The sequence below is a fragment of the Phyllostomus hastatus genome, unplaced genomic scaffold (assembly GCF_019186645.2).
Source record: "Phyllostomus hastatus isolate PE091 unplaced genomic scaffold, TTU_PhHast_1.1 phas_contig_152, whole genome shotgun sequence".
NCBI lineage: Eukaryota > Metazoa > Chordata > Mammalia > Chiroptera > Phyllostomidae > Phyllostomus > Phyllostomus hastatus.
In genome coordinates, this window is record NW_025333622.1 from 125,091 (window position 1) to 148,722 (window position 23,632).

Here is a 23,632-nt window from a genome sequence, read left to right on the forward strand (position 1 = left end):
CCTTTCATTTAGAAATAATCATGTCTCAGTTAAACCATAAAGCCTTGAGTAAAATTGAAGCCATTGTTAGAAGTCATCTTGGAAATAGACAGAAGTGGTTCAGAGTCCCTAGGACCTGAATAAGCTTCAAGGGCTTCATGACTCCCGGACATCTGTAAGAGAAATTGTTTATATACTTGATGATTAAGAGCATGGTCTCTGACATTAGACAGCCTGGATTTAAACTCAAGCTGTGCCATATGCTAGATTTTCAGCTTAGGCAAGCAATTTACTTAACCTCCCTGTGCCCAGTTTCCCTGTCTGAAACAGAGAATAATAATATACCTACTTCAATGAATTACTGTGGGGACTAGGTAATACATTTAAAGCACTTAGAATAGTGTTAACAATGTTAAATGCTGTGTAAATAGCAGCATTGCTATTATTTCTTTTCTTGGGAGAAGGTTGGTATCTTCCATCTGATTAGTAGGCTCTATTATAAATCTTTAATACCTGAAAGAAACCATTTTCACAAGCTTATGATCTCCATAAAATTTAAAGTTTCTCTATTGTAATCTAAAGTCATCTGATTTTTCATAGCACAAAAGTTTACTTAGTGGAATTTACCTCACTATTTCCTTTTAGAGGGTTTTTTTTTATTTTCAAGTTTTTAGTTCTATTTTACTTTTTAACCCAATAGAAAATCTGTATTTGTTTAAATTTTCTTTTAATTGTCACAGTTTGAAAAATTTAAGCCCCTGTTTTCCAGGCAGGCTTTAATTTAAAATACAAATTAGTTTGTTTGCCTTTTCAGAAACTAATTAATAGTGTGCCATAAGGGGTTTAAACATCAGCAGGTTATATACGTAACTCTATACGTTCAGTTGGACAGTGTGATTAGACACTGAATGTTGATTTTTGTTGTTATTTGAACCATAAATGCAATTGAGCTGAACCAAATTACAGTTGAAAATATTGCACCCTCTTAATATAATGAAAAAGAAAAGCCTGTACAGCTGCTCTTTTTTTGAAAAGTGAACAGTGGCTGAAACAAAAATTGATGCTTCAACATTGTTAAGAGTGAATTAATATTGTTCTATACAAAATTGCTAAATGTCAATATTTGATAAATCATTTTTCTAGAAAGTCAGGTCAGCAATAAATGTCCAGAATCTCATTACTTAACCTGCTATACACTGAATGTGAAAACTATTTCTATTTTAAATTACATTTGCTAAATCTTACAGACATAATTTTTATGAATTGGTTTGTTTCAAATTGTTGGAGTTTAAATACAAACAGCTGTTGTTGAGAAAATCCATTTCCATAACATTAATATGCTTCCAATTAACAAGCGAATGAACTGTTAAACACTATCACTTCCTTGTTGAACTACTGTTTGACTTTCACAGTGACTGATTTGCTTTCTCAATAGATTATTTACTTTAACTGAAAGAGGAAGAATTTTATTTAAATAATCCATATTTTTTCCCATCTACAGAATGTACCCAAGAAAAGTGGGGATTTCCAATGTGCCACTATTTAAAGGAAGAGAAGTGGTGTTGTGGTCGTAATGCCAGAATGTCAGCATGTTTGGTATGATTGTATTTTTTTCTGGACTAAGAAACTTTATACAGATGTTGCAGAATTATTATTTTTGGCTAATACTGTGCATTAAACACCAACTTTGCAGAGTGTCATCATTGACGTTTTTGTGCATTGCAAATTATGAAAAAAAGGACTTTCCCTTCCAATATTATCCACTCTACATGCAATTTGGTAACAACTTATAATTATACTATAATTACATATTATAGTACTTAATTTTTACATATAGTTACTTCCATCGTCATATAAAATATATCAACTACCAAGTCTTAAGCAGAGAACTAGTTCAGTGTTTTATCCACAGCTCTGTGCTATGTTTGTAGCAGATCATTTAGCCTCCTGATTTTTATAGAATGGGAAAAATATTATTAAGTTACCTGGATTATGAAGTAACCATACAGTTAAATAAAACCTTTTTTGTGCCTGATTTGTCTAGAGTCCTTAGATGTAGAAATTTGATCCCATGGTCTTCTCTGTTTTGGAAGCTATATTGGTTTACAAAAGAACAGACATAAGTTAAACAGTGTATTTTTTTGTCATCAGAAATTTAAAATATGGTTGATTAAATGATATGTTTAATGTTCAACACCAAGGTAAGTAAATATTATAGGTCCATTATATCTACATTAGCAACCTGGCAATAGTGTACCATTGTTCTAGGTCAATGTATCCTAGAATTATCTAAGAAATCTATTTATGCTCAAATAATTTATTTTTATAATTCTTCTTAAAATATTTTTCTGTGAATTTGTCTTGTTCTTTCATTATATCTATAAATGATAATTGTTCAAGGTCTTGTTAGAATGGCAGGTCATTCTTGGAACAGCTCGGTTCCCAGAATGCCTGCAGCCGGGACTAGACCTTACATCCTCGGCAGGATGCTGAAGTAGTCTTCCAGTATAGGGAGTCTGACTGTCTGAAGAGAAAAGTTTTAAAGATATTTCATCAAGGATTTCGCAATGAAACAGGACCTTTATGGTGAGGCCCACAATTTAATATTCCTCACTCCTAAGCACGTGCTTCTAATCAGGTTTGTGGTGCCCCTATTTTAATTATCCACAGAGAGCTAAGAATCACTAGATGTCTAAGAAAGCCTAACGTGAAAGATTAAAGATCCAATAAATAGAAAAAAAAAGCAACTTGGAGGTAATGAACACTATCCAAAAGAAAATACTATTATCCCAAAGAGATAAAAGAATATACATATCCACAAAAAAGAATGTTTGCTACAAATATTCAAAGAACCAAAGAGGGAAAAGGGTAAGGGTTTGCAGTAACAAGTGTAAAGAACACATGGACAAAAACAAGGTGGTGTAGAAATGGGAGGGAGGTGGGGAGGGTTGGGGGAGTGGGCTGGGATGGGAGTAAAAGGCAGAAAATTGTATTTGAACAAAAAAAAAAGAAAATACTGAAGTAAAATGACAATAATTGGGGGGGAATTTTTGAAAAATACATTCCAAAATACAGAATTTGTAGACCATGCTGCATCCTGTGAAATGCTCCGTCCTTAGCTTCCTTCCAGTTCCTGCCCACCTTGACTTCTTATTTTGATGTTAGAGTAATCCTGGAAGGTGTAAGGAGCATTTCTTTTGATGCATCTTGTTTTCTTGCCTTTTGCTCTACAACTAATTGGTTCCACAAATATTCAAAGTGTAAGGGTTTAAAAAAAAAGATTCCTTTCCAGTGTTGCTTTCAGATAAATTAAGGGTACTAACTAGAAATAAAATTTTAATTAGATTAATGAAATCTTGTCAGCATACTTTAAGCCTAACAAAACTGCAAAATATTTTAGGTTAATATGCTCTGAATACTTGGTATGGTTTCTTCATTATCTTTATTCATTGGCCAAGCAAAATATTAATGTTTATAAGAACCTTTATCACCTATGTGATTATCTTTTGTTATGTAATTTCTAAAATAAACTCATCAGCAACACATACCAAAAGTAGCCTTGTGTGTTATATGATATTTTTATTGACATCAAATAACTTATTATTAAAAACTCTCTTGTTTCTTTATTCAGTTCAGCTTTCTGCAAAAGCCATAGAAAAATCTTATCGGAAATTAGCACAAGTACTGTAAATGAAAACTCGTTGTTTTCTTCAATAATAAACCTGTTTGGGGGCTATTTTTTTGTTTATTATAGAAATTATATGACCATCTCCTGTATTCATAAAACTCTGGTACTAGATGTTCAGTGATTGTAACCTTCAAGTCAGTAGGAAAATTGCATATTTTCAATAATAGTTTCTGTGAAGCAAATTTTTATACAATGAACTCATCTTCCCATGGAATCTACATGGTATGAAGCCTGAGAAGTAAATCAAAGAGCAAGTTTTATGTCCTTGCTTAGCTGCTAACTACTGTTACATTTACCTTATCGGTGACCTTGTGCTTCTGCAAAAATTGTACTTAAGAAGATATTTTGTAAATTATCCTTCAGTTTTAAAAACATATGATTCAGCTATGTCTAAAAACCATTATTTATAAAAACAGATCTGAAGCAAATATGGGTATTTTAAAAGTTGAATAGGAAGTATATGCAGATCCATTGTTTTTGGTACTTTTCTTTATATTTAAAACTAAAAATATAAAATGACAGCTGAAATATTTTAATCTAATTTAGTTGTAAATCTGTGTGAGTGTGGAACTGTATGTCTGAAAAATGAAAGTTTCAGAAGGCTCTAAAAAATTTTAAAGATAAAAATAAAATTAAATTTTAAAGTAAAAAAATAAAAAATGAGAGTTTCAGAAGGCTCTATTCCACATTTAAATCTTTCATATATATCTTATATATATTGGGTTAAGAAAATACAAATGTGCCCTGGCTGGCATAGCTCAGTGGATTGAGCGTGGGCTGCGAACCAAAGTGTCGCAAGTTCGATTCCCAGTCAGGGCACCTGCCTGGGTTGCAGACCACGGCCCCCAGCAACTGCGCATTGATGTTTCTCTCTCTCTTGCTCCCTCCCTTCCCTCTCTAAAAATAAATAATAAAAAAGAAAATACAGATGTAAAATCAGCTACACATAAAATTGTAAAAATGTGTAGTATTTTCTCTTTTACCTGACACTTGATTATATATGAATTTGAGTTGAATTTGCAGACCATGGAGAGCAAAAACATACATAGTTTTCTAAACTAAATTTTCACCTATAATCTCTGTGTGTCTTTTCATTTAATGAAAGTATATATTTATTAAAAAATGGAATAGAACAGGTTAAAAGTAGTATATAAATATGTCTCTATATATGCATAGTAATAGCTTTGGATTTATCTGATTGTTTTAGCTACCCTGAAAGTGAGCCAAGAATATGTCATTTCATTTTTTTCTTGTTTTCTAATGCCTTCTACAATGTGAGGAGTGCATACAATTGGGGGTGTGTTGTGTATATGACACACATACATTATAAATCGACCCTGAATTATATGAGTATGCCAGTCAACATTCCTTAATGATATTAACACTTTTAAATGTATAAACATACATGTTATCACTTAATTAATCTTTTTAAATGTCACTTTTACAAGCCCTTATACAGTGTGTTTACAAGTCTTATATGATAAAAGTAATATATCAGCAGTCTTTGTGTGTTTTTTCCTGCTAAAGGCGCTGGAGCGGGTAGCAGTTGGCCAAGGGGTAAGTTAAGTGTATATCTGATTCAGCTGATTAAGATGATAATTTTCTTTCAAATACTCCTCGTATTTGACCTGCTGATGAACTTAAAACCTGATGGATTTTAATAAATATCACCTCTTTTTGTCACCTCTTCAAATTCAAACTTATACTTTTACTGTATGTTTACTCTAAAACATAAGTAAGCTTTCAGAAAGTATAAATTGAACTTTTAGGAAAATTTCCACTCTGTACTCTATACTAATGTCTCATTTCATATTGTATTGAACAGTCTGTAAATAGTTCTATAGAATTCTGTTACTGACTATCAGCCTTTTAATGGGCTTTGTTAAACCAAGATAACCACCGTATAGTATTCAATTTATTTTTAACTATAATCCAAAAACTTGTATTTAATTGTTAACTTGTTTCTTTATTGATTTGATTAGTTATTAGTTGCAACAGCCAAATAGGTTTACACATAGCAACATAAGTTAAATGTATCCCCAAAATATCCACCTTATGATTCATGAAACATGCTAAGAACTTGTAAAGTTAATTTTAAGAGTTCTTTTTAAACTTTTCACAAGAATTTTCTTGTTGACTTAAATTTTAGAATCCTTACTTTTGCTTCTCTGCAAGTGTCATTAATATGTCAATTTGAATTTTTAAAATAATTTTAAAATAACAATAGTAACAAGTACCATTTACTAAGAGCTTACTCTGGACCAGGCACGATACTAAGAACTTTGTTTTTAAATATCTTTATCTAAAAATTAATAAAAACTGATTTTTTAAATGCATATTGTTTGGGCTTGGGCATCAGTCTCAAACTGCTGGTTTTCATTTTGTCATCATCAGTAGCTTGTTTAGTGACCTTGGACATGTGCCATAATTTCTCTGTGGCTTAGTTTTCTTAACTGTAAAATAGGAATGATAACAATAGTAGGAAAAGCAATAACACCTTCCTTGTAGAGTTGTGAGAATTAAATGAATGAAAAATGTAAAATGCTCAAAACAACATCCAGTAGGTGGTAAATGCTCAATAAATGTCAACTGTTGTTGCTCTTATAGGTAATTAATAATTATGATTATGAAAATCATAGTTAAATCTAACATGTAGGCTACCGAAGTACTGTTCAAAATTTTCTTCATCAGCTGAAGCATACTACATACATAGTGCTGTGGGACAGATACTATTACTGTCCTGTGATACACATGAGGAAACTGTTAAGTAGCAAACAATGAGATTTGAATCTGGTTCTGGAGCCAAAGCCTCCAACTCCCATACTGAACATCAGCTCAGTGGTTTGCTAGGAGCCTGAAAGAAGAAAGTGCCTTTCATAATAATGCCCCACTGCGTTTGTGTGGTGGTTTTCAGTTTCCCAAGTGCTTGCTCATGTTCACCGTCAGTCTTAGGAGTTGGTTATTATACCAAACTTACATAACATGGTACACAGCAGAATTTTAATAATGCATTCCAGTTCCCTTAGTTAGAGTCCTGACTTCCACTTTAGTGTCCTTTCCATAAGACCTGTAAAATGCATGTCTAATGTGTGTGTGTATGTACACACATCCTCATATGTATATGTATATCCTCATATAGATCCTCATATATATGTGTGTATGTGTATATATACTTTAATAATGTACTCTCTCTGCGCCCCCCCATTATAACATGTGTAAAAATGTTAAGTTGATTTCTCACTTGTGAAGGAAAGAAAGTAAACTCTGAGCCACATCCAGTTTATTCCTGGAATAGCCAGGCTCAGGCTGCTCAAATGTTGACTCCCTTCCCACTTACCACCATCTGTATTTACCAGGATAGATAGTCTTAGTTATTCCAGGAATGCACATTTGAAGACACTTCATTATGCTCCTTCCTTCCTCTTAGGAAGCAGCCATAAAGCTCATATTTACTCATGGTAACTCAGGAATGATGATTCATTCTATCCGTTTGTAATTTTCTATGTGTTACATTTCTTTATGTTTTCTTCTTAAAATGCATTTCTTGTGTTTTTTTATTTGTGGGTTTTCTACAATTGGTTTTAATAACTATAAGTATTTATTTTTAAAATATTTATTATATTTATAAATATACCTTTACTTCTAAATTACCCTGTTGTAACTTTATATAATTTTCAAAAGCATGGGAAAGGAGGGCTTTTAACTATTTTAGGAAAAAGTCAAGTTTATATTTTATATAAAAGTCAAATAAATTAAAGTTTCCATTTCTCATAGCTAATAAAAATTTTAAAGCTTTGTAAGCCACTTGTAAAACTTATACTAATATTTCACTTCATGTAATAATGTATTTCCCAAAATGCCTTGAATTTTAAAAAGAACAATTTAAGAGTAGGTGTTAATATATCAAAAGGATTTCAGCTTTTTTTGTGAGAAAATTGGAAGGATTTGGTGGGAAGTGAGGGACAGATGGTAAAGTAGAGATTTTGGGTACTGCAGAAATGAATTACTCAAAATGAAAAGAATGTCAAGTGGAAGTATATACAGAGATGGGAAATTTTGAATGAAACATTCTAGAGCATGAATGTTTGGAATATGAAATGTTTCAAGAAAGGAAAGTTGAAAAATCAAGGATTGTTGTCTTAAGGCAAGGAGTTGTATTTGGAAAAAGATTTTATATAAGAAGTGTGCCTTTTAAAGCTTATAAATTTCAGTGTGGGCACTCAACTATGTGGGTATGTTGGCTCTCAGTGAGTTATTTTAGGAATTGGGATGGGGATTTGGTATTACTAACACCATTTCCTACTAGAATCACCTTCCCCATTATCCCCACCATCCGGAATAGATATGTGTGTTCATTCAAAGTGTCGATCAGGATCGTACAAGATGGACATTCTTCAGTGACTTAAGAAGGTAGTAGCATCTGGTGGAGATCTAAGAAATAATGGTTGACCCTCAACTCCGAGTTTGGGGTGTTTTGAGGCTCAGCATCTGGGGTCTGTGTGTAGGAACTGGATATTAGATGGGGAGAGAGGGACAATAAGTATGTTTGTTTTTTCTTGTGTGTGTGTGTGTGTGTGTGTGTGTGTGTGTTTGCCTGAGCACACAGGCAAAATTTATTTTGTAGTAAACTCCATCTGAATCCAAACATTCTAGTCGAAAACAGATTAAAATAACAATTTTGGGCTTTGAGGAAAAATAAGAATTACAAAAGGAAAACTCGATGAATATATACATTTCACTAAACTCTTATCTTTGAAACTTTACCAGCCATTGGACAGTTTTTACATATTACCTTATTTGGTTTCTCAGAACTATTTAATATTCTTGTCTTCCATTCTTGCTTCTTTTTCTTTCTCTTTTTTTCCAATAATAACTTTATATGGAAGCAGATCATTGTTGCTGATACTATTTTGAGTTTGATTTCCTGTACCCTTTGTCTCGGTATGATCTGTTATGCCTCAGACATATTTTTAGTGTGTCCTTGCTTAGAGTAGTACTGTCTCTTTCTAGCTTTGAATCTTATAAGATAACATTACCTCTATTTCACCACCATTAGGACAACCTAATCTCTTTTGCACATCTCTTACCCAACTGCTTTCTTATACAGAGCTGGCTTGGCTGGTTGTGAAAGTTTATGTGTACATTTTTCACTGATAAGCACTTCATTTGGGATGTTAGTTTGTTTTTCTCTTATAACATTTTAACTTGGAGTGGAAAAATTATAAAATTGTCTCTTAGATTTCACAACGAAGTCAGGTTTCTAACATTCACTTATGGTCCCAACTATCTTGTACTGATTTGATTTCTGTTATTTGTTTCTTGTGCTTATATATATGTCTACATTTTTTTCAGCTGCCTACTGAATCACTCTTCTATCGTGCCGTCCTTCAGGATATTATTAAAGATTGTTATGGCATCACAAAATGGTATGAGGATTTTTTAAAAAAGATTTTACTTATTTATTTTTAGACAGAGGGGAGGGGAAGGAAAAAGAGAGGGAGAGAAGCATCAATGTGTGGTTGCCTCTTGCACCCCTCTTACGAGGGACCTGGCTGGCAACCCAGGCATGTGCCCTGATTGGGAATCAAACTGGTGACCCTTTGGTTTGCAGGCCAGCACTCAATCCACTGAGCTGCACCAGCCAGGGTATGAAGATTTTATTTTAACAAGAACAACTGTGCTGTATTGTTTGCAAAGTGGCTTTTAGTCTTCAGGTGATGCAGTTACTCTATCTTAGGTTAATCATTATTAAAGTGTGGAAGTTCTAGTGATTCCTTTCTACTATGAAAGGAATGGTTGTTGTAATGGTAAAGTAATATATGTAAAATGTATTTAGAATATTAGAAGTATTGAAATGTTATATATAACTAATTAAGTGACTATAATATTGTCATTTGAAGATGTAAAATGTTTCACGGTGAGTACTGCATACACAGTTAACTAACTAGAGCAGACATTGATCATAAACAACGTTTTGGCCATTTGGATCTCTTACGGTTAAATAGAAGTTCTACATATGTTTTTGTTGATGTTATTTCTATTTTCCCAAAATAATGCCTTGCTTATACAGAGAGACAAGGGGTAGGAGTATGTTTTCATAATATCAGTTCAATAACTGTTGTACTCAAGAATACATTTGCAATACCAGCAATTTTTATGAATATATTCTTTCTAATAACAATTTTAGGATTTTTATAACTATCTGGTTGTAATAGGATTATTCTTCAAATTAAAAAAATAGATGCTATGTTAGATTAGCTATTATTCTCTATATAAGAAAATCAATTTTTTATTGAAAGTATTTATGACACACAAGTATCTTTTGCATATATTGTTGGTTTCTACTGTCATTCTATGTAGATAACTCCCAAACCTGTATCTCAGTCTCCATTCTCTTTTCCATGTATTTACCAATCTTTGAAATGTTTGCAAGTTAATTTCTTAGTCTTCCTAAAAACTAGTTCCTTCTCTTGAACTCACATCAAGATGCAAACCTTGTTGAAAAAAAGTCACAAAAATTTGCAAATCATGTCCACTCAAATATTGATAACCTGCCTTCTTTTAAGACTTCAAATCTGTTCATAAGTTTATTTATTAATGACTACTTAAAATCATCTATATTCTTTTATAAACCTTTATTCTCACTTAAAAATTTAAATCTTTGGGGGGAAATGTGGGTGGAGGTGCAAGAGGGTGTAGGAGGGATAAAAGGTAATGTGAAAACAGTCTGGTGATGGCATAAGAACAGATGCATAGACCAATGGAACAGAATAGAGATCCCAGAAATAAACCCTTATCTCTATGGTCAATTAATATTTGACAAAGGGGGCAGAAGCATAACATGGAGTAAAAATAGCCTCTTCAACAAATGGTATTGGGAGAGCTGGACAGCTACATGCAAAAAAATGGAACTCGATCATCAACGTACCCATACACAAAAGTAAATTCGGGGTAGATGAAAGGCTTAAATATAAATCATTACACGATAAAAATCCTAGAGGAGAACGTAGGCAGGAAAATCTCAGATATTCACGGAGCAGTATTTTCACTGATATGTCCCCTGGAGCAAGGGACATAAAGGGAAGAATAAACAAATGGGACTTCTTCAAAGTAGAAAGCTTCTTCATGGCTAAAGAAAACATCAACAAAATAAAAAGGGAACAACTGTATGGGAAAATATATTTGCAAATTTAACCTCAGACAATGGTTTGATCTCCAAAATATATAAAGTACTCACACAACTCCACTCCAGGAAGACAGACAACCCAATTAAAAAATGGGAAAGGACCTGAACAGACATTCTCCAAGGAGGACATACAGGCAGCCCAGAGGCATGTGAAAAGATGCTCAACATCACTAGCCATCAGAGAGATATAAATTAAAACCACAATGAGATACCTCTTCACACCAGTCAGAATGGCCATCATAAATCAACAACCCACAAGTGCCGGCGAGGCTGATGAGAAAAGGGAACCCTGGTGCACTGTTGGTAGTAATGCAGACTGGTGCAGCCACTGTGGAAAACAGTATGACATTTCCTCAAAAAAACTAAAAATGGAACTGAAATTTGACCCATCAATTCTACTGTGCTGGGATTATACCCTAAGAATCCTGAAACACCAACTCAAAGAACCTATGCATCCCAATGTTCATAGCAGCAAATTTACAATAGCTAAGTGTTGGAAGCAACCTAAGTTCCCATCAATAAATAAGTGGATCAGAAAGCTGTAGTACATTTACACAGTGAAATACTATGCAGCAGAAAGAAAGAAGGAGCTCCTACCCTTCACAACAGCATGGATAGAACTGGAGAGCTTTATGCTAAGTGAAATAAGCCAGGTGGTGAAAGACAAATACCATATGATCTCACCTGTATGTAGAACCTAATCAACAAAACAAGCAAGCAAACATAAAACCAGAGACGTTGAAATAAAAAATAAACTGACAATAACCAGAGGAGAGGTGAGAGGGGAGAATGGAGGGAAAAGGGGGAAGGATCATCAAGGAACATGTATAAAGGATACATGGACAAAGCCAAAGGAGGGTAGGATCAAGGGTGGGAGCTGGAGATGGGTGGGGCAGGATGTAATGGTAGGGAGGAAATGGAAACAACTGTACTGGAACAATTAAAAATTTTTAAAACTATGTAAGTAATAAAAAAAACTATTAAAAAAAGAAAAAATATTCAAATTCTCCAACCTTCCACATTCCTGCCTTCCTTTACCACTCAGTAGATAGATCATATTTGTTGTAACACTGCTTTCATTCCATAACTTCATTGAACTTTCATCCACATTTGGCCCTGTTAATAATTGTTTTTTTCTACAAACTCTCTTCTTCATTACCTTCCATTAAGCTGCATTCCTCTAAGTTTATTTTTTTATGCTGAACATGTATCTGTTTTTAGGAGTTTTTCTCGTAATCGTCCTCTAAGTGTACCTAGGCATTCTCTAATGTTTTATAGTCACCTCTAATCTCTTATCTCTTTATTTATCCTCTTTCCTTGGCAATTACACTCACAGCAAATAACTTGAATCTTGTATTTGGCTCCACCTCTTCTGAGAAGTTCAGATCTACATTTCTCTATTTCATCTGGACAGCTGCTCTTTAAGTACCTCACAAATACACCAGATTCAGCCACGTCCAAACAACCAAAGTCAGCTTTCAATTCTATTCCCCTTGTTTCTGCTGTCTTAACTTTTGCCATTTCTGGGAACAGCATGACCATTATCAACCTTTAGGAATCTTAAAAGCATATTTGATTCTATTCTTTCCTCATCATCAAACCCCACGTTCTAATTGCTGAGACTTGCATGTTATTTTTTTTAACCTAGTTGTTTATTTTGTGACAGACAGCCTATTAGGTTCTGGATGCATAGGGTATAGTGTCCACACAGCAGTATTTCATATTCTAGGTAGAATGACATGTGCAAAACTAAAGAAAATGATAGGCACCCACTTCCCGTAACAGCAGACTAGATTGTGCTTACAATATTCCCATGGCTTCTCATTCACTTGGAGGTAAAGCTAGTATTTTCACTATGATCCATAAAACCTTACATGGTGTGGCTCCTCATTATCCCCCTCGTTTCATTTCTACTATTTTTCCCTTTATGTTTGTACTGATTTTCTCACTAGTCCTTAAAAATGCCAGAAGCATTTCTACCTCAGGGCCTTTGCATGTGATGTGCCTCACCAGATGTCCCCATGGCTGGTGTACTTTCCTTCTTCAGCTTTTTACTTGTATTATCTATGATATTCACCATCCCCATCACACCTTATTTCATATCTGCCCTCTCTCCTCCACCGTCACTGTCTCGTCAACTCTCTTTATTGATACACTGCATATTTTACTTTTTTGTTCCATTGATCATGCTCCAACACAAATGACATTTTGTTTTGTTCACTGCAAGTGTTAGAACCAAAATGTTGCTCCAGAGTACTTTAGAAATGCTTCTGAAAGAGAATAAATCAGATTTTGATTAATCTATAATAGTGTGCTCCAGATGGTTATCCTGAAGAGCAGTAATTCTGTAAAAATACTTTAAGAAAAGAATTTATTAATCAAGTAAATGCCTTATGTAATATCACCCTCTTTAAGAATCCTAGTCCCCATTCATGTTTTAAAGACACCAAATACCTTGGTGAAAAATGGCAAAGTGTCACAGTTAAGTGCATACACAGTAGCTCTACTGCCTGGTGTTAAGTCCCAGGCCTTACTGGGTAATAACACTATGAGCTTGGGACAGTACTTACCATCTTTTTGCCTCAGTTTTCCCATCTTTAAATTGGGGTTAATGATAGTATCTACCTCACAGAATGTTGTGAAAAATAAGTTAATATCTTCAGGTTCTTAAAATAATCCCTGGGATATAGCAAGTGAATTCTATTATTATTTAAAAAATCAATTTAACTTTGTTGAGGCAAACCAATATTCATAGTACCTTTCTTTTCCCAAAACTCTGCACACAATATTTGTAGCACTAAGTGTTGTATGGGGCATACTCTTAAGAAATACAGAAATATCTTGAAAGTAATTCTTTTAACTTCTTCTAAGACCTAATTTGTGATTTATGTGATGATTTGTCAACCTCAAATGAAATGACAATAACAAAATAAAGTTCTTGTGAATATTTTCTTTAATATTACATATATTATTGACAGTCAAGTATAAAATACTATGGAAGATACTTCTGAAATATGAATATTTTCTAAAATTTAACATTTTCTATTAGGCATAGTCTGGTCATTCTTTAAATCCGAGACAGGAACATGGTGCAACATCCTTTCCCTTTGCTGACTAGTCTTTGCTCTCCTTTTACTTTTTCATATCATGTCTAGCTGACAACAAAATTTCCTCTACTTAGTGGTTTTTAATTATTCTAAGTTGAATTATTATTAAGTAAATACTTACACATGTAGGTAGCATAAATTATAATGAGTTTTTCTTTTAAATTCTTAAATATGAGGGGTTAAACGTGAATGGAATGCATCTCCTATTGAGATGGATAGAGATGGCCTTTATAATGCCTGTAGTAAAGGAATTATTTTGTCTGTGATGCTGTGGAGGGTCTTCTGAGCCCTACCTCTTCACAATGCAAGATAGTAAGATGGGTGAGAGGTGTGCCTTTCCTTTGTCAAGCTAAAGCAGGAGAAGAGCTATTTGTGAAAGCGCATGTATAACACAGAATCTAGACCACAGGCACCTATCCCCACATACAAGTTTTAGGAATATGCATGTAAGAAAATAGAGGATCTGGAAATTAATTTCTTTAAAATCAATCAATCAATAGATGTATTGCAACAAGGAGAGTACTTTGAAGGTCACTAAAGTTTGAACATGTAAGAATAAGTACACAATTTTTTATAAATAAATTCTGGGGCTTTGGGAGGTCCCTATTGTATAGTAGATAGTTTTATTGTATGAGATTGGGGGTATGTTGTTTGGGGGTATTTTGTTGCTTTTTTTCAGACAGAAAAGCTTGAGCATTTTCATATAAGAAAATAACACTCAGTAAAAAGGAGATGAAAATACATGAGGAGAAAGAAAGAGCGGGCATCCGGATTCCTGACCTTTATCATTTTCTGACAGAAAACAATTATATTAACTGTTAATTATTAGCAAATTAATGGATGGCATGACTTCTATTTATCATCACACACTTCAGCAAAGACTAAGACTACAGTGAATCTGTAGTGTAATATACACTACAATTAGGGTCCAGCACTAATGCCCCTTTTTAATTATATGAAAATATTTTATTACAAAATCATAAGCATGTAATTCTGTTAACATAATGATATCACACTTGTGCACACCATATGACATTTTAGGTAAAATGTTCAAATGCTGTCCATCATGTGAGACATTCACGTACCCTACCAACCACACTCAGTGGCGTTACTTCTGCCAGACCCTGTAAAATTATCAAAGTCTGACTTTAATTCTGTAATGTTCTATAATAAGAGAAATCAGATTAGTACTTACTACAAATGAAAAATAGGATGCCTCATATTCCATTTGTGAATCATCCTATTTTGCCCATTTGCTTTCCATATTGTAAGTTTTGGCCTGCTTTTTTCCATTGTTTTTTAATTAATAGAATTGCAGTATTTATTCTAAAAACCGGTAGACCCTTCCTTTCTTGCACCTGCAAAAGAGCAGATTGCATTATGCATCATAAACTGTCTGTGGGTATTATTTTTAAGAAGATTGATTTAAAAACACCCAGACTTTAGAGATTGGTGCCATGTTCTGCAAAAGTAATCTTTTTCCTTCAAAAGGTCTAAAAGTCTGATTCATTGTATTTAATAACATGTTGCTTTGGTAATATATAAATTGGCATTCTGCTTCCTGTAAAATATATGTATTTATTTTTGTTTATTTTTAAAATTTTTATTTATTTATTTATTTTTAGAGAGGGAACAGAGGGAGAAAGAGAGAGAAACATCCATGTGCGGTTGCTGGGGGCCATGGCCTGCAACCCAGGCATGTGCCCTGACTGGGAATCGAACCTGCAATGCTTTGGTTCGCAGCCCACGCTCAATCCACTGAGCTACGCCAGCCAGGCAATGTATTTAAACCAAAATGGGATCACTGGCACTTCCCTCTTCTTCCATATCCATGATGTTAATAAAGCCAGTTTGTTTTTTCAGCCTTTCTTAGCAGTAGCACTCTATTTTCCTCAAAGAATCAAGTAAATTCAACATATTTTTGAAAAGGATTTATTTCTTATATAATTATACTTTCATGTTTTATGGAAAATTGTAAATTTAAAATACCTTTTTGAAGTTTTTAAGGAGACAGTTTTAAACCAATTATTGAAAAATAAATATAAAAACAAGTTTTAATTTTATGTGTTTGCCTAATTTTAGTATGATAATATTTATTCATTTCATTTCTTAATATTGCTGTTCACAGTACTGTGGGAAACAGACATCAAGAACTGCAGTTCCTCCTCTAAGTAGTTAAAGCACTCCCTCCGCTATGCTGCCCTCTGCTGGCCATCATTACTTAGCAAGTTGATTATAACATTTGTTCACCTCTCTTCCTTTGTAAGTGGTGAATGATTTCTCATGAACTGCAGATGATTTGGAAAGAAGACACATATTTCTGATTGGCCCTCACTGCTGATAAGTTTAAGCAATAAGTTTGGCAGTACATGATTAGGAAAGAAAAAAGTGGCCTCTTACCACATATCCACCTCTCTCATAGTTGTTTAATTATTAGAATTATTTAGCATGACATAGTTGCATTAAAGCACTAAATTCCCTGTCCTTGAGTATAGCAAGAGGACCTACATAGCTTTTCTGTAAGAATATATATGCATACACTCTTGTAGGATGTCATGGAATCTCCCTAACTCTCTTTGCCTGTAATACACAGTACCATTCTTCATCTGCAATTTAACAACATGGAGTATGAATCCTACTGAAGTACTATGCTGGAGGTAATATTTAATAGTAGTTAATATCCCAGATTCTGAGGCCAAACTTCCTCGATTCAACCTTTGGCTCATTTACTTAACCTCTGTGTGTGTGTCACCATCTTTACAATGGGGATGATAATTAGACTTACCACATGGGGTTGTTGCAAGGATTAAATGACTAAATGCAGTAAAGGACTTAAAGAGACCCTGACATATAGTATACATGGAGTAAATATTAGCTATTATTAGTTTTATTTATATTTCATTTTTTCTTATATATTTGTTCAGTAGTTCTCTCTATATTTTAAGTTACCTTAGTTTATTTGTGTTGTTCAGCTTGCCTATACTTTTGTCTACTTAATTAAGAAGTAGATATGGTCTTAGTGCCTTTTCCTCTTATAGTTTAAATAGATGTCTTTGTTTCTGTAAAACATCTTAAAACCCTTTTAAAGATGATGAGCAGGATGTTACTATTAAATGACATCTTTTTCGGGCCACACAGTTAGTTCAAAATTGTGTGATATATAAGATATACATAGCTATTATATGATATCTGTTGTACATTAAAAAGCATACATACGTGTTTGCTTTGAGAAATATATAAAAACTTATACAATATATAATTTCTGCTTCCTGGAACTTAAACCTGTTTAAATGACTATTATTTCAAAGCAGTTTGGAGCAGGTAAGTAGTAAATGAAAAATTTTCCTCGAAAAAATAACATGGCAATACAGGCAGGAATGAATGGGACAGACTTCAGTCTTAATTAGGAAGTAGCTGTAACGATCTAGAGATGAGATAATAATAAGTGGAATTGAGGTGGCTGTCTAGAAGCTGAAGTTACATATTTATGGTGTATTTCAATGGAGGATTTGATAGAGTTTCATGTTTAATTAATCATAGGGATTAATATTTAAACCGCCAAGTATAGATGAGCTTTTATTCATTGTTTTTGATATTTGGAGGTGGTGAATTTTTTATTCCCTTGCTTTTTATATTATACCTAAATTGCAACCAAAATTGTGAGATGTAATAATCTAGCATTGCATTATTGAAATTTAAAGTCATCTCATGATATTTTATTTAAACTATAATGAAATTCTGCTGGACATAAATGAGATCAAGTGAAACCCAGCTCAGTGTTAATGATGTTTGATCAATGACTGGCACTGAAGAAGATTTCTCTGCATGACTGTTGAATTATCACCACTATGAGCAGATGTTGCAATGAAATGTGCATTGTAGGTTCTGGCCACAATGGAGGTGTAGGTAGAAATGGTTCACTTCCTTGCACAACCAAAAGAAGGATAACAGCCAACTTAAAAATAATAAACAACCAGAACTGCCAGAAAATCAAACTTCATGGAACTCTGACAATGAAGGAGTTAAAAAAATATTCATCCAGATGTGTAGGAGGGGTGGAGATGTGTAGCCAATTGGAAGGTGGTGGACCATGTGGGTAAAGGAGTGCAGCTGCCTGACTGGAAAGCTAAAGACTCAAAACCTCTGGCTGTAAAAACATGTGTGGGTTGCAAAGGTGGGAGAAACTCCAAGTCTCACAGGAAAGTTTGTTGGAGAGACCCACAGGGTCCTAGAATGTACACAAACCCACCTACCTGGGAATCAGTACCTGAAAGGACACAATCTGCTTATGGGAAGCAAGGGAAGTGAAGGAAAGGGGGGCTAGAGCACCGTGAACCAGCGGCATTGTTCCCTCTCTGACCCCTCCCCCACAGACAGCATCACAACGCAGCAAAGGGTTTTGTCCCACCCTGGGGAATACCTAAGGCTCTGCCCCTTACAACATAACAGGTGCACCGAGACAAAGAAATATGGCCCACATGAACAGATCAAACTCCAGAAAAAGAGCAAAGCGATGAGGAGATAGACAACTTATCAGATGCAGAGTTCAAAATACTGGTAATCAGGGTGCTCATACAAATGATTGAGTTCAGTGACAAAATGAAGGAAGAAATGAAGGCTATACAAAGTGAAATAAAGCAAAATATACAGGGCACCAACAGTGAAGGGAAGGAAACTGGGACTCATATCAATGATTTGGAACAAAAGGAAGAAATAAACATCCAACCAGAACAGAATGAAGAAATAAGAATTCAAAAAAAGTGAGAGGTTTAGGAACCTCTGGGACAACTTTAAACTTTCCAACATCAGAATCATAGGGGTGCCAGAAGTAGAAGAGGAAGAGCAAGAAATTGAAAACTTACTTGAACAAATAATGAGGAAATACTTCCCTAATCTGGTGAAGGAAATAGACTTCCAGGAAGTCCAGGAAGCCCAGAGAGTTCCAAAGAAATTGCACTCAAGGAGGACCACACCAAGGCACATCATAATTACATTAGCCAAGATTAAGGAGAAGGAGCGAATCTTAAAAGCAGCCAAAGGAAAGGAGACAGTTACCTAAAAATGAGTGCCCATAAGTCTGTCAGCAGATTTCTCACAAGAAACCTTATAGGCAAGAAGGAGCTGGAAAGAAGTATGTGAAGCCATGAAAAGCAAGGACCTACATCCAAGATGACTGACTATCCAGCAAAGCTCTCATTTAGAATGGAAGGGCAGATAAAGTGCTTTCCAGATAAGGTCAAGTTGGAGTTCATCATTACCAAGATCTTCTTATATGAAATGTTAAAGGGACTTATCTAAGAAATAAAAGAAGATAAAAAACTATGAACAGTGAAATGACAGTAAACTCACAACTATCAACAACTGAATTGAAAACAAAAACAAAAACTAAACAAACAACTAGAACAGGAACAGGATTAGAGAAATGGAGATCACATGGAGGATTATCAGTAGGGAGAGGCAGGGAGAGAATAAGGGGGAAGATCCAGGGAATAAGAAGCATAATTGGTAGCCATAAAGTAGACAGGGGGGAGTTAGAATGGCATGGGAAATATAGAAGCCAAAGAACTTATATGTACCCATGGATATGAACTAATGCTGAAGGGTAGGAAGTTTGCATGATGGAGGGGGGATAAAAGGAAAAAAAAATTGGGACAACTGTAATAGCATAATCAATAAAATATACTTTAAAAAATGTGCATTATAATATTGAGCCCTTAAAATTAAAATGTGTCTTGTAACACAAAGGAAACTTTTGAAAGACCTATAGTTTACTTTAAAATTGAAGCTTTTTAATACTATAAATTTATATACATCTTTCTCATAGTATTGTCTCCATAGCATGGTTTTTCTGTGTGTTGACGGAATTCTCAAAAGTGAATTTCAAATACTTTGTAATATGTAAGTTAAAAATATTCACAAAATTATTACTACACTTTTGTCACAACTGGATATTGCACCATAAACACAAACACAAATGATATTTAAAAATATTTTGTGATTTAATTTTGTTTTACAGTGATCAGCATGTTGGTAAAATTTATTCCAAATCCTTGTCCTTTCTGGATTATGTCAGAAAGTCTCTCAAGAAGCTTGGATTAGACGAGTCCAAGGTCAGTATGTGATTACTCATTATTTTCATAAGAACAGGATAATTTCTGTGGTGTAATGAATTGAATTAATACAAAATCATTTGCCTTCTATTTTTCTCTTATTTGTGAAAACATTGTAAATTATATTGATACCAAACTTCCATTACCTTTGTTTCAGTTGACATCTGTCAGTGTGGATAGTCTGCTACTTTACACCCTCAGAGAGTCCTCTTGTAGGTTTTTTTCAGGAAAAAAATGCCAATTCTCAAATCAAAATACAGTTAAAAACAAAATAACAGAAAAATGGGAATTTTAAGTAAAACACAACTGCTTTTAGTTTTGAATTGCTTTTATTTAAAGATTATATAACTAATTAAAATTAAAATTCTTAAATTCAAAAAGCCTTTGAATGGGAGAACCCTTGAAAGTGGTAACATCATTAGTCCAAGCTAATAATTGAAAACATATTTTTGGGAACACAGAGATAAGCTAATTGACTAGTATCCCTCACCCCTCTCCCCTCTGGTTACTGTCAGTTTGTTATTTCTTTCAATGTCTCTGGTTCTATTTCACTTGCTTATTTGTTTTGTTGATTAGGTTCCACTTATAGGTGAGATCATATGGTATTTGTCTTTCAACGCCTGGCTTATTTCACTTAGCATAATGCTCTCCAGTTCCATCCATGCTGTTGCAAAGGGTAGGGGTTCCTTCTTTCTTTCTTCTGTGTAGTATGTGAAAAAAGTAATAAATATTCTAACATTGAGAAAATAAATAAATTCTCAATATGATTTAAATGAGTTGTCTGAAATACTAAGTTTAGCTTGGATCATTCTGGTATTTTTTATTATAAATTGAAATAAAGAATAAAATATGATTATAGGAATGAACTGTATTTCTCGAAAGAGAAAACTTACCCAGATGTGGTTATTACAAAGCTAAAAGGTATTATGGTGTTAGTTATCACACCAATTATCTGTTTACTCCCCAGTTGCTTTAGTGCTTAAGGCAAATGGACTGGTACTAATCAGTTTCCTCCCACTATAAAATGGCTGTTTAGAAAAGCATTTATTTCCTTTTTTTTTAATTTTTAAATAGATTTTATTTATTTATTTTTTAGAAAGAAGAAGGGAAAGAGAAAGAGAAGGAGAAAAATATGAGTTTGTAGTTACCTCCCATGTGCCCCCTACTGGGGGCCTGGCCTGCAACCCAGACATGTGCCCTGACTCGGAATCCAACCAGCCACCCTTTCATTCTCAGGCCGGTGCTCAGCCTCTGAGCCACACCAGCCCAGGCTAGGAAAGCATTTCTAATAGGATTTAAGAAAGATTAAATGAGGTAATACAAGTAAAAGGCTGAATGAACACAATTTTTATACATAGTAAATACTAACTAAATAGTACTAGTTTTTATTCTGATCTTTGTATACTTACTAATAGTAGCACCACTGATATGACTCCTGTAAGTATTTTTATTCAGTCACCAAAATGAAGATCCTTCTATTCTTGAATAAATTAGCAAGAATAGATACTTTTATTGAAGTTATTTTATTTCTAGGTTTTTAAAAAAATATTTTTAATCAGACTGGTCTTCCTTCCACTTAGTCTAAATTAGTGCTTATTTTATTGCATGTCTCAGTTTCATGCCTTGAATTTAATACCAAGAACACAAATGTATACATTATTTTCACAAAGAGTTATCTGTGTTTTTTTGGACCATAAGATGCACCTAGGTTTTAGAGGAGGAAAATAAGAAAACAATTTTTGAAACAAAAAATATGGTAAAATATTTAATAAGTAACATAACATTTCACCAGTGTAAATGTAAAAAGAACTCAACAGCAGTATTAACAACCATTATTCCTCCCATATTTTTTTTTTGAGGGAGTGTCTTTTATAGTCCAAAAAATACGGTAAGTTTTTCCTTAAACTAAAAATGTATTACTTTTTTCCAAAAACCAAATGGTAAAAATCCAAAAAAATTGTTATTTACCCTTTCTCATGGCTTTCTCTTCCCAGATTTGTCATTAATAATAATCATAGTAAGTGTTCCTGAATATGCTCATTTTGTTCCTGATAAGAATATTAACAGTCGTTAATGTTTACTAAGTACTTACTATGTGATAGTTACTATACTTAGGACATTACAACATTATCTTATTTGTTCTTCAGAAAACACGATCAATACTATTATAAATTTCTCAGTGTAGTGATATAGAAAGAGAGGCACAGAAATGGCCAGCTCATTTTCCCAGGATCACAGACTAGCAAGGGATAGAGCAGAACTTGAACACAGACTCAACTAACATTAAAACCTCTGCTGTGAACCACCACTGTGTGGAGAGTGAAATTAGAAAGACAAAAAGAAAAGACTAATATAGATACATAGCACCATGTCAAATCAATCTAAAATGATTACCTTTATTAGTTAATAAAGGCAATAACAGTGCCCCTCTGATTTTCCCATAATACTGTTGACACTCATTAAAAACAAACATTGAATAAAATTGGTTAGAAAAAGAAAAGGAAAAGGAAGGTACAGAACAACATGAGGTGTTTAAAAGGATGTTCTGGTGAGAGGAAGCAAATAAAGGAGTATGTGTAATTTGGGTGTTTTTGTTTGTTTGGGGTTTTTTTTTTTTTTTTTGCCTGTTTGTTCATTTTAATGTTAAGCAAGAGGAATTAAGAGAGTTGTGTTTATCAGGCCAAAGTGGTTGGAAATAGGATAAGTTATTAAAACCAAACTTATATTTCCAATTCAATACAAAATCTTATTTTTATCCCACATCATGAAGTATCAGTACTAAAATAAAGTTTTGGCCACAAGCTAATAAAAAGGCATTTATGTATAGTTTTGTTTATTTGTTTTACTAATTGATCTTTTAGAAAGATCTGGGGGGAGAGAGAGAAAAACATTGATTTGTTCCACTTATTTATGCATTGTTGGGGGAAAGTTCCAAAAGTCTAAATTCAGGATCAGTTCAGAAGAGCTGACACACAGCCTTATTCAAATTCATAAGAGCTTTAATAGGAGAAACTTACAAACATGGGCAAAGCAGCTCTTCCCAGTGGTGGCCAGCTGGGACAAAGATCCACACCCCTCCCAGGACAGGGTCTCTCTATTGTAGGGGGTTAGTAGTAAAGCCATGTAGTGGGCAGTCACGTTGACAACCACAAAGAACAACGCCTTCCTAAGTTAACAGGTAACATCAGGCAGTTATCACACTCTACACAGTCATTAATGGCCCTCCTGGGGGCATGACGTTTCTCTTTGGGTAGCATTCCAGTTTTCTGGGTAGTCAGCCAAGCCTGAGGCTACAGAAAGTTAAAAATGCAACATTTCCAGACACCTTTGCTGCTGGAGCACATTGCATCTCAGTGAGTTCCCCATAGCATTCATTGGTCATTTCTTCTATGTGCTCTGACCAGCAATCCATCCTGCATCCTTGGCATATCGGGATAATGCTCTAGCCAACTGAGCTACCCAGCCATGGCTAGTTTTACTTTTTAAATGAATTAATTTTCACCTGGGATTCTGACTACTAAAAAGTATCTAAATCATTTAATTTTAAAATGTTAAATATACC

General features: G+C 34.0%; 1 protein-coding gene across 3 annotated transcripts in view; it reads left to right on the plus strand.

The window, feature by feature from the left end:
- METTL25 (methyltransferase like 25) overlaps nt 1-23,632 on the plus strand; it is a 95,300-nt gene that overhangs the window by 58,106 nt on the left and 13,562 nt on the right. For 2 of the 3 annotated variants that reach the window (XM_045830576.1, XM_045830578.1), the window contains 4 exons: nt 1,481-1,575; nt 5,195-5,224; nt 9,020-9,093; nt 19,977-20,070. In XM_045830576.1, coding sequence (XP_045686532.1) covers nt 1,481-1,575; nt 5,195-5,224; nt 9,020-9,093; nt 19,977-20,070 — 293 coding nt within the window. The remainder of the gene's footprint in view (nt 1-1,480; nt 1,576-5,194; nt 5,225-9,019; nt 9,094-19,976; nt 20,071-23,632) is intronic. The other variant, XM_045830577.1, reaches the window with a different exon arrangement.